Here is a 12,794-nt window from a genome sequence, read left to right on the forward strand (position 1 = left end):
TGTGAATTGGCCTCCAAGATCTTGTGATTTAACATCGCTAGACTACTTTCTGTGGGGCTATGTAAAGTCATTGATCTATGCGGATAAGCCACAAACCCTTGACCATTTGGAAGACAACATTCACCGTGTTATTGCCGATATACGGCCACAAATGTTGGAAAAAGTCATCGAAAATTGGACGTCCAGATTGGACTACATCCGAGCCAGCCGTGGTCATATGCCAGAAATCATATTTAAAATGTAATGCCACAAGATTATCTTGCGGATAAATGAAATCGAATAATCCATCGTTGTTTTATTGCAATTTAAAGTTCTATAGCTCTAAAAAACACCCTTTATTTTGAATTGGCCACTGAGTTCTTGTGATTTAACACCTTTAGAGTGTTTTTTTCTGTACTGCGTGGAAGATAAGGTCTATATCATTGCTCCACAACCGATTCAAGACTTTAAAGATGGAAATTGAGGTCATGGATAATTTCATGAAAAGGATATGGTGGTGCAACCGTAGCCGTGGCGGCCATTTGGCTAATATCGTTTTCTATGGTTAATGGCATACCTTCTTATTTGCAATAGATTAAACATTTAATAATTTCTTTTAAAATACACTCTTTTTTCAAAAAGAAACCACTGCTTGTTAAACCCTATATTAGCAATATATTGTATTGCTTTGAAACGGAAGGCAATGTCTACCTACTCAATTATAATCAGGAGTCGTTTTATCATTAACTAAAAAGATGCCATTTTTTTATGGCTGTTAAAGGATCAAACAGCAAGATTCAGTTGAAATTTTGAATGAATTTATCGCAATAAATCCACTTATCTCTATAGCTCATAGTTAAATAGTTCTTGTCTTTCTTTCTCGAGCAACTCAATAACACTACCACATATATCAATAACCGTTTTATAATATCGTTATTTTCAGATATCGTCTATGTCATCCCAGGTACAAAAAATCCCAAACTCATTGTGTACGACGATGAATACAGACGTAATTACCAATATCAAGAAAAAAATTATTGGCGTTGTACGCAATATAGTAAAACGAAGTGTAAATCCCAGTTGAAAACCTATGGACACGTTGTCACTATCAATAGACACAAGCACAATCATCCACCCTTAAATCCAAAAAGGGAAAACTGCACAGCATTGAAAGTTATGATAATACAAAACGAATAGATCCAAGTTGTCATTATATTATGTCAATAAATTATACCAGTTTCCTTCATTTTATTGGTTTATGGGTTCATACTTTTCCAAACTTTTCATTTATTATCATTGATGATCGTTTCGATTTTTCATACAAAAAATTACGATACTTTTAATTCCAGGCATTATCCACGTGATAGCAGGCAAAAAATATCCGAAGATAATCTTGCAAGGCAACGAGTATGAGAGAAGCCAACAAAACCATGGTAAAACTCTCTGGAGGTGCACACAATATTACAAAACGAAATGCCATTCAAGATTGGTTACAGTAGGAAAACAGGTGATTGTCAGATCCGAGCACAACCATGTGCCTCTAGAGCCAAATATGGATCGTGCAACATTGCTGAGAGTAGTAATTTCGAAAGATCCCTCCGTAAAGTGAATTCAAGAACATAAATCTTTTTTGATTTTAGAAGAAGAAAACTTTTGCTATAATTTCAAATAAATTTGTATTGGTACAGAAATAAATATGTGCCTACTTTATTACGTTTTATTCAGTTTGAAATCTTTACATAGCAAGTATTATCAAGGTCCACGGTTGGAATCTTGAGGTACTCCATACGTTTTCGAAACTTTCGAAAATGTTTTTAAGAGGTAACTGAAATTAAGAGTGGCTTCTAATATATTTTTTATTCATTTAATAAAACAGTTATATTGACGAGTTAATTTTTACAGATATAATACACATAGTCCCTGGAAAAAAGAATCCTAAGTTGATTGTGAAAGGTAACGAATTTATAATCAATAGGAGGTTGCAAGGAAGGACTATGTGGCTGTGTCCCTTGTATTACAAAACGAAATGCAAATCTAGAGCTATTACTTATGGAAAGACTTTCAAATTAACATGCCCACATAATCATCCACCATCTAATCCAAGCTATGAAAACGCTGTTTTGCAATATGTTAAGATTATTATTGAATATAATTCAAAAAGTGATGTTTGAACTTAATTCATTATTTATTCAGTGATTTCATACCTTGTTAGTGTTATAAGTGTTCCTTTGAATTTGTCTTATACTTTACTGATGTTTTATTAAGTAAAGTTACTATTAATTGATGGATGCTACTCAGTGGCGTACCCTTGGGGGAGGATAAAGAAAAAAAAAATCAAATTTTCCTTCTTTTGAAGAAATTTTCCAAAGAAGTTTGCTTACTCATAATAAGATTGTGATATATAAGGTTGTTACATATAATGGATATTTCTCCTGGGGTGGGGGGTATACCCCCTTATCACCCCCTCTAACCCCTCCCCCCTGGGTACACCACTGATGCTACTATAGTGTTGATGAGTTCCTTAAGGACTCCATTCATTAAATCTGTTTTTGTTTTTTTTGTGTATACTATTTTATATGACTTATCCTTTACATTTCTAAACTTTATTATTATTATTATTCAACAAATATAATTTCGATTTATATACAAGGATTCTCAATCTTGTTAATTTTCATGACCATTATACTCATTGATAATTTTTATGACAAGATACATATGAAGTACATTTTTTCCAATGTAGTGAGTGAATTATTGGGTAGCAAGTTATCTATTTCTTGTACTCATGATTCCCTTATTAACGAAGTAATTTTCAGGGTATGTTTACATAACATCAGGACTGAAATACCCAAAGCTAGTATTAGATGGACATATTTTCACCGTAGCCAGCAAACAAGAAAGTAAGACATCCTGGGTATGCAGAAATTATAATAATATTAAAGACAAGAAATGTAAAGCTCGAATTGTAACATCTGGAAAAGTTGTAAGTTTATACAAAGTTCACAACCATCCTCCTTTGGTTACTCAAGAAGAACTCAAGAAAATGTTTCGTCAAGTTGTCACGATCAGAAGATCTGAATAAATAACAATACATTAGCTTTATCGCAGAATCCAGTGTTCAGTTTTAAATGTATGAAATGTTGACATGTAGTTTCTTCATCATTAAACATTCATTGTACTATTGTGTATTTATTCTGTAAGTTGTAGCTGTTCTATAGAATCCGCTCAGATCTAAAACCCAAACAAATCTGAATTATAAATTTTTTTGGAATATCCTACTTATCTTCAAAAGATTCTTTCATTATGAAATCTTCAATTTAATCCTTGAATTCTTAAAATACTAAATTGATGTTTTTCACTTCAGTTCTCTTTTCAGGGAGTGTATTTATTATTCGTGTATAATTTATAGTTGTGTTTGCATTTTTGGTTTATAATTTTTTTTTCATAAAGGACCCCGCACGTTTAGTACGGGAAATGGCTTTCCGTGAATTTGGCTGAATTTTTGATATGTTGTAGTTCTTGATGAACTGATCAGAAAAGTCCTTAGCCACAAAGCTCAAAAATGGACAGTTTTCGAGATATGGAGCTTTGAAATTGGATTTTTTGCAATTTTTGGGGTTTTTGCTCATCAATCGGGGAGCTCTCATTTCTGGTTTTGATGGAATTTGGATGTTTGGCGGCCAGAACCCGACTGAAAAATGATCTTCCTTGGTTATATTAGGCACCGCCATCGATAATTTTTTATACACTGCCCAACATTGGCTATGAAATGAGATACAAAATCCAAGATCTTCCATACATCTTTTCATGCCACAAGATGACGCCAGAATAATTCACATGACCGAGAAACGACATATTGTGAGATTTTTTTAAGAGAGAGCATAATAACTGAATCCTCATATATCTGATGTCCAATAATATCAAATATGTTAGCCGAAATGTTGATAACCAGGCATCGCGAGCTGTAATGGGGGAAAATGGGAAAATCATAATCATATATCCTCAGGGATAACAATTGTGATCACTATTGATGTCATTTACATATGATATGTGATTTGTTTCTCACAAATCTCGATAATCTGACAATGGGGTGCCTAGACATTTTCCTCAGAATCTCTCGAAATTGATGATAGCATCTCACAGACAAACGAATCCGTGAAAATGTCTGCAGTTTTGATACGATATAGTACTATCCGGGTAGAATATAGAAGTCCAAGTGTTGGAAGCTAACTATGAATGGAACTTCCGATATTAACCCACGAATTCTTGAAAATGATTTTTTTTTCTATGAACTTTTTGAACTTCACACATACGAATGAATACTATCTAATAATATGATCGTTGGCAAAATGAATGAGTAAATCAATCAAAAACAATATAATAATGAGAATATCATTCATAATAATAATAACAATAATGATAATTTTGCCCTCGATTCGATTTATAATATACTAAATGATTTCTTGCGATTGCTAATATAATTTTAAATTGTTTTTTGTTTATTATCATTATTGTTATTATTATTATGAATGCTATTCTCATTATTATATTGTTTTTGATTGATTTACTCATTCATTTTGCCAACGATCATATTATTAGATAGTATTCATTCGTATGTGTGAAGTTCAAAAAGTTCATAGAAAAAAAAAATTATTTTCAAGAATTCGTGGGTTAATATCGGAAGTTCCATTCATAGTTAGCTTCCAACACTTGGACTTCTATATTCTACCCGGATAGTACTATATTGTATCAAAACTGCAGACATTTTCACGGATTCGTTTGTCTGTGAGATGCTATCATCAATTTCGAGACATTCTGAGGAAAATGTCTTGGCACCCCATTGTCAGATTATCGAGATTTGTGAGAAACAAATCACATATCATATGTAAATGACATCAATAGTGATCACAATTGTTATCCCTGAGGATATATGATTATGATTTTCCCATTTTCCCCCATTACAGCTCGCGATGCCTGGTTATCAACATTTCGGCTAACATATTTGATATTATTGGACATCAGATATATGAGGATTCAGTTATTATGCTCTCTCTTGAAAAAATCTCACAATATGTCATTTCTCGGTCATGTGAATTATTCTGGCGTCATCTTGTGGCATGAAAAGATGTATGGAAGATCTTGGATTTTGTATCTCATTTCATAGCCAATGTGGAGCAGTGTATAAAGTATTATCGATGGCGGTGCCTAATATAACCAAGGAAGATCATTTTTCAGTCGGGTTCTGGCCGCCGAACATCCAAATTCCATCAAAACCAGAAATGAGAGCTCCCCGATTGATGAGCAAAAACCCCAAAAATTGCAAAAAATCCATTTTCAAAGCTCCATATCTCGAAAACTGTCCATTTTTGAGCTTTGTGGCTAGGGACTTTTCTGATCAGTTCATCAAGAACTACAACATATCAAAAATTCAGCCAAATTCACGGAAAGCCATTTCCCGTACTAAACGTGCGGGGTCCTTTGTCGAGTATAATCTTATCTTCTTGCAGATGTCGTTTACTTTATAAGGGGTCTCAAAAATCCAAAACTCATCGTTGACTCGCATGATTATATAATCGAGAAAAAGAGGCAAAGTGGCACTAGATGGCGTTGCAGCGGGTACACAAGGAGCAGATGTAGAGCGACTGTTAAAACCTATGGGGCCACGGTTACCGTGAAGAATTCTCACAACCATAAGTCCAAAATTGATGAAAGCATTCTGCTGAACTCATTCAAAAAAAAAGTTACGATTTTAAGGGATGCAGTAGATGTAATAGATGTAATAGAATAATAATAAAAATAATAATAACTTTATTCTCCACATAAGTGGAAAAATTTTGTTAATGCAAATGTAATATAAATTGAATTGAAAATTGTTGAATTGTCCATTAGATTTTTCATTTGAATGATATTCTATCTCTGCATTGCAATCCTTGGCTACAAATTAAGGTTTTTATTTTGTTTAAACCCTTATATTCTTTATTTTGGGGGGACTTTTTATTATCTTGAGAGATGGCGCAGAACACTGCACAATTCTCGGCAGAAATCACCACACTCCACTACGGAGGCGAGAGGTGTATATGACAGGGAATGCTCAGTTGCCACACTGATGATTCCCATCAGTGATCTTGGTATGAAAGACCGCAATCCCCTGAGAACAGACACACCATAAAAAGTACTTGAAAACGCTTCGCCAAATTTTATATATATAATTTTTTTTTAATTTGAATTATCTACTGATATGAATATAATCTTAAATTGGTCTTTATATGAAAATATGTTTATGAATTGGCAAGAGCCTCCTTTTGACAAAAGTGCCAATTTAAAAAAATTAAGTAGACATATATGCCAATAAAAACAAATAATTCAGATTCATTATTGATTTTTTGTCCAGCTTTCTAAATATAAAAAAAAAATATTTTTCAAGAATTTCAGATAATATTAATATAATCTTTTGTAGAAAAGATATCCAGAAATGAACATCCCGAAATAGTATTAGATGGTTTTTGTTTCGTTATCAACAGAAGAGCAGCAGACCAAACAATGTGGAAATGCAAAAAATATAAAAGTAACAGTTGCAAATCCAGACTTGTCACCTATGGTAGAAATGTCAAACAGATACGCTATCATAATCACCAACCAGAAGTTAGTAAGGAACAACTATCAACAATGAACGCTCAATTAGCAGATGTTTATCTGCCTAATTCAGACATTCACTATTGTAAATATTATTATTATTATTGAATGCGACGAATAAATTGTGACAATTTATTCATTGAATAATAATTGAAATATTTCTTAGTTTTTTTTTTGAGTCAGACAGAGATTTGATTAATTGAGTGATTCTTTCTCAGCTTCGTAGATTCAAAGTTTTGTTAGTAGTTAGTGTTATTTTGTTTTTGCCTTCATATACCATTGTTTCCTATATATTTCACTTGTTTTATTTCGTTTATGATTTATCTTTCAATGAACTTTGTATGGAATATGTTTATGGATTCACAAGAGTAGGTATCTTGCCAAATTCATTGAATAAAAATACCTATCAATGTTGAAGAATAAAGTGAATTTATAATAAAAATGGAAATGTCTAAGATTCGTTGCAACTTTTTTGTCCAACCTCCAGAATTTGTCCAATAAAAAAACATTTATTCTTGAAGAATAGTAGTATTTTATTTATTAGTCGTATGGCAATTTAGACACAGTAAACTTAAGCTATGCTAATTATGATATTAATACAATATTTTTCAGAAATGATTTATGTGATACCAGGACATAAACATCCCAAATTAGTACTAGATGGCTATTGCTTTGTTATAAACAGAAAGACACGGGACAAAACAATGTGGAAATGCAGCAAATATAGCAGTGTTAGTTGCAAGTCCAGGCTTATCACCTATGGAAAAAATATCAAACTGACACGTCCTCACAATCACCAGTCTGAACTTAGTGATGAGCAAAAACTAACCATGACTCCTCAATTAGCAAATGTTATCAGATGTAGTGAAACAAATTAAAAGGATAAAGCCTGCCCTGCTCACTTAATCACTGCTATGACGTCATACAACGTTTCCAGCATTGTTGCCAGACTGCGGGTTTTCTCCCAAGTTTAACCATGAAATCTACATCAACAATTGCTTGTCAAAATATTCTCACATTCTGAATCGATTTTATTTATGATATTTGATTTTTTGTCTGGCCCGTGAATCCAGAATTCCTTCAGTAGCAAAGTACAATTATTATATTTTCAGCTTTTATGTAGGTTGAATATATTGTTTTTCTTTTTTTTCAATGACATAAATTCTGCAATAAATCGCTGCTGAATGAATTGAGAAAGAAGTACTTTTGAAGTAATTGTAAGAGCAAAGTAGATAATAATAAAGTTTCAAATACATTGCTATTTTTTACCTGTTTCCCGACTCTATTGATTAATAAATAAAATATTTCGAAGAATAATATCATTAATAATAATAGAATATAATGAAATATCGCCAAAAAAAAACAAAGACAAACAAGACAGACCCTGCTATCGAGATGTTGTACCGTTCCTAGTTTGATTAATTGATATAATCTTTTGTAGAAAAGATATATGTGATATCAGGAGTTAAACATCCCAAGTTAGTACTAGATGGTTATTGCTTTGCTATCAATAGGAAGACACGAAATAGAACAATGTGGAAATGCACCAAATATCGCAAAGTTAGTTGCAAGTCCAGACTCATAACCTATGGAAAAAATGTCAAACTGACACGTCATCACAATCATCAACCTGAAGTTAGTGATGAGCAGCAATTAACCATGATTCCTCAATTAGCAAATGTTATCAGATGTGGTGAGAACAAATAGTAAGGTTACAGTCTGTTCATTTTAGCAGTGCCAATACGTAATAAGTTGCCAGACTGGTTTGTTTCCTAGTTGAACCATAACATCAACATCAATAATTGCTTGTCAAAATATTCTCACATTCTGATTGTATTTGATTGTTTGTCCAGAATTTCTTTAATAGCAAAATAGGATTTTTATTTTTTTTTTGGCATTCATGTAGGTTTGACATATACCTACTTCTTTTTTTTTATGTTACAAATTATCCCATAATTTTTGTATGGAAATATGTTTATGTTATGAATTGTCATCAGGGGCAGATATTCTGCTGAATGAATTGAGAGAGAGGTACTTTCAAGAACAAACTAGATATATGTACATATAATAATAAAGTTTCATGACATTGCTACCTTGTTTCCTACTTCCTGATTCTATTGATGCAATCTTTTGTTGAAAAGATATACTTAACATCAGGTGTTAAACATCCCAAATTAGTACTAGATGATCATTGCTTTGCTATCACCAATAGGACATGGGGCAAAACAATATGGAAAGTCACCAAATATCGCAGTGTCAAATGCAAGTCCAGACTTATCACCTATAAAAAAAATGTCAAACTTACACATTGTCACAATGTTTAGTTAGTGATGATCAACTATGATTCCTCAATTAGCAAATGTTATCAGATGTATTGAAAACAAATTGTGATTATTTAATAATTAAATATTTTTTGCTTAAAATCGTTCTTAATGTTTTTGAGTTGAAAAAATGATTTGATTTGATTAATTGAGTTTGATTATTTCCAGCTTGGTAGATCCAGAATTTTGTTGTAAGCTACATAGAATTTTATTTTGTTTTTGCCTTGTTTGTAAATTGATTACATCAGAATTTTTTTGTTAGAAATCTGCAATTTTATTTTGTTTCACTTCATTTACGTTTTCATTTTATATATTTTATTTTTTTATTCATATGATTGACAGTGTATGCAAATATGTTTATAAATTGATTATTTGAATGAAACTATAGAATGTGTATGTGTTTTTGTATAGGTAGTAATCATGTGATTGTCATTATTACTTTGATGTTTATTGAAATTTCCCGAATTGACTGAAATAATTTGTAGGTATCATCTATGTCATTCCGGGGATTAAAAATCCAAAACTGGTTGTGAATGACAATGTCTTTGTTGTCTATTATAAAACTATGGAGAGTACAAGATGGCGTTGTTCCTCGTATAAGAAAACGAGTTGCAAATGCAAACTATTAACTTACGGCAAAGTGGTCCGTGTGAATCTACAGCATAATCATGATCCTAATTGTTCAGGACCAAAGAACTTGAATTCGAGGAGGGTGACTATTACTTACGGAAACGAAGAAGAGGACAATGAAAGGAAATAAACCAAATATTTTTATGCACCTATTTTATTCACTATATGTAATTTGTCAGCTATTAAATTATTATTGGACCTGAAGAATTCCATTAATTGATAAAAGAGCTAAGAACCTCAACGTAAATATGATGAATTGTTGACTCTCAATTCTTCTAGGAGATAACTGAGGTTATTCCTGAGAAATTCGTAAAAAGAGCGTTCGTTTATTCATGCGTTATGGAGATCACGGAACTGCGTGCAACAGTGACAAGATGCTCCATATAATATCTCTAGTTCGGTAAGAAATTCGAAAGAATATTGTATACTTTACTTAAGAATGAGTCATGTGTTTTATAATGGCTTCAAGTCTTTCCAATTTTGTCTGTTATCTGGTGTGCCGCAAGGTTCTAATCTTGAACCATTGTAATTCATAATTTTTATCAACGATCTTCTGGCTCTTCTCAGTTGCTTAGCCTTGGCCTATGCAGATGACTTCAAACTTTACCTGAGGATACGCGGAATTGCTGATTTGGAGCTGCTCCAGTCCAGCTTGGAGTTAGTTAATGTTTGGTGCTCGCACAATTTACTCATTTTAAATATACAAAAGTGTTTCAAGGTGACTTTCATGAGAAGCTTACGTCCTCTCACATTCAATTATCCTATTGGTAATTGTCTTATCACTAGTGGAGATCGGTTTCGCTATTTGGGGGTGTTATTTGATTCGACGTTCAGCTTTGTTCCTCACATCGAGGCGCTTTGTTCTTCGGCTAGTCGATCTTTAGGCTTTGTGTTCCGGTGTTTCAGGGAGTTCCCTGATGTTTCAGTCCTCAGAATTCTCTATTTTTCTCTTGTCGTCAGCAAGTTAGAGTACGCCAACTTGGTTTGGTTTCCGATATACAGTTCCCACCTAACATCACTTCAACGCATTCATAGAAATTCTTGAAGTGTGCTGAATATAGAAAGACCGGCAGGTATCCTGAACGTGGTGCGGATTTGTCGGAGATCATGCGGGAAATGCGAATTTCAACGTTTGCAAGAGAGGCAGAAGCGACAGTGCGCAAAAGCTTGTCACTGGAAGAATTGATTCACCTCATCTACTGTCCAGGGTTGACATTCGTGTACCAAGAATTGAAACGAGGACCACATCAACTTTTCGACTCCCTAAACCTCGGACTAACATACTTGAGCAAGCTCCGGTCTATCGATTGTGTAGGGCTGCTGATGAACTTAAGTTTAATTTGTTTTTTTAGTTTGGGGCGGTTATTGTTGAATCATTGAATATGTAATTTTGTTTGAATGATTGTTCATATTATTCATTGTCAATATGTTACCCTGTTATTGGGAAATTTCCTGTTGGGTAAAATAAACTATTATTATTAAGTTCTCCTTATATCCTTGTTCCTTCATTCGTTCATCTCTTTACAATATTTCTTTAACTTTTTTGTTATTTATGTTTTTTCTCCAAAAATGATTTATTCCCTTTCTAGATATTTTATATCGTATTCAGGAAGCTAACACGGACTTTTGTAGGATATATTTACGTACAACCTGGATATAAACACCCAAAAATAGTACTAGATGGCCATCACTTCGTTCTGAACAAGAAAAAAACCGACAGAACGTTTTGGAGGTGCTGCAAATGGAGCATTCATAATTGCAAATCTACACTCATCACCCGTGGAAAAATTGTAAAACTAACACGTAATCATAACCATCCGCCTGATCTTGCACAAGATGCACTTGCAGGCATGATTCCTCAGGAAGTTAAAATTATCAGATGTGATTAGTTATTTAACTGATAATTCTACTTCAAAAATCATTTAGTTCTTGAATCAATTTTTATTAACTTTCCTTCAGTAGGACTGTGAAACCAGTAATTCTATAGGGAAAACAAAAGAGATCAAGGTGAAACATTCTTATATATATATATATATATATATATATATATATATATATATATATATATATATATATATATATATATATATATATATATATATATATATATATATCGACCATGTATTTGATATTTTTCAATTTACCATTCTCATTTTTGACATTTTTGCAGGTGATTTTTACATAACACCAGGACACAAATATCCAAAAATTATTCTAGATGGCTATTCGTTTATAATTAAACGAAAAACTGTTGATAAGACCTCGTGGAAATGCTCCAGTACTTTGAAAACGAAATGCAAATCCAAGATTATATCTTATGGGAAATGTATCGAACTGAAAGAAGGCCATAACCATCAACCAGAAATTGACACAGAGTCATTATCAGCTTTGATTCCCCAGAAAGCTCATATCATTAGACATGCTAATAATTTTGTCGGAAAATGATCAACCAATACATTTTGAAAATTTTTGAGTTTCCTCTTATTTTTTCTTTTTTTTTTGAGAATTCATTGTTGTTTCTGTTGATTTTGTTTTCTTGTGAAAATGTTTGTATTTTATAGTCTAGTGCTAAAAAATAGGGGTAAGTCAAAAATTGAACTTTGTAATTTAAATGGTTTTCAATAAATCTCTTGATTCTTGATTTCATTATTGATGTTTTTCTCAAACCCAACTCACATGTTAATTCTTTCATCTTTTGTTTCATTATGCTAAATATCCCCCATACTAGGGCTTGCTTATAGAATTATTGTTTTACTCAATTATAACCTTTTAGGTGTTATCTATATAATCCGTGGAAAAAAATATCCCAAAATAATATTGAACGACTATGAATATAGTTTGAGTCAAAAACAAGAAAACCAAACTAGATGGCGATGTTCCCTCTACCACAGGCTCAAGTGTAAATCTGTCATATATTCCAAAGGACGAACAGTGAGGATGGTATATGGTCATAATCATGAACCAGAGATTAATCCAGAAAAAATCAACAAAGGCGTTAAGCATGTGGTTACAATATTGCCTGCCAATTGAAAATCTTGAATTTACCTACATTTTAACATTATGCTGACAATTTTTGGTTCCAATAAAGGAATTCCACGTATTGTATTTCATTTTGTGTTATGAAAATATCAATAAAATATCATATAATTTTTCCATTATTTTGTGTGTATCTTTCGAATTGTATTTGTGTTATGAAAATATCAATAAATTATCATACAATTTTTCCATTATTTT

At 32.4% G+C, this 12,794-nt stretch overlaps 1 protein-coding gene across 17 annotated transcripts in view; it reads left to right on the top strand.

Moving 5' to 3' along the window:
• Nucleotides 1-12,794, top strand: part of LOC123676597 (modifier of mdg4-like) — a 55,780-nt gene that overhangs the window by 33,069 nt on the left and 9,917 nt on the right. Inside the window, exons 4-5 of one of the 17 annotated variants that reach the window (XM_045612662.1) lie at nucleotides 6,434-6,618; nucleotides 7,222-7,242. The exons of 4 other annotated variants lie outside the window; for them this stretch is intronic. In XM_045612662.1, the coding sequence (XP_045468618.1) occupies nucleotides 6,434-6,618; nucleotides 7,222-7,227 (191 nt within the window). In that variant the 3' untranslated portion in view covers nucleotides 7,228-7,242. Of the gene's footprint in view, nucleotides 1-922; nucleotides 1,221-1,328; nucleotides 1,690-1,881; nucleotides 1,933-2,792; nucleotides 3,165-5,483; nucleotides 5,883-6,433; nucleotides 6,733-7,221; nucleotides 7,865-8,050; nucleotides 8,332-9,415; nucleotides 9,706-11,192; nucleotides 11,465-11,730; nucleotides 12,021-12,333; nucleotides 12,791-12,794 lie in introns of those variants that run through there. 12 more of the 17 variants (XM_045612617.1, XM_045612649.1, XM_045612631.1 and 9 more) reach the window with 12 other exon arrangements.

This window comes from Harmonia axyridis, chromosome 3 (genome assembly GCF_914767665.1).
Source record: "Harmonia axyridis chromosome 3, icHarAxyr1.1, whole genome shotgun sequence".
Lineage (NCBI taxonomy): Eukaryota > Metazoa > Arthropoda > Insecta > Coleoptera > Coccinellidae > Harmonia > Harmonia axyridis.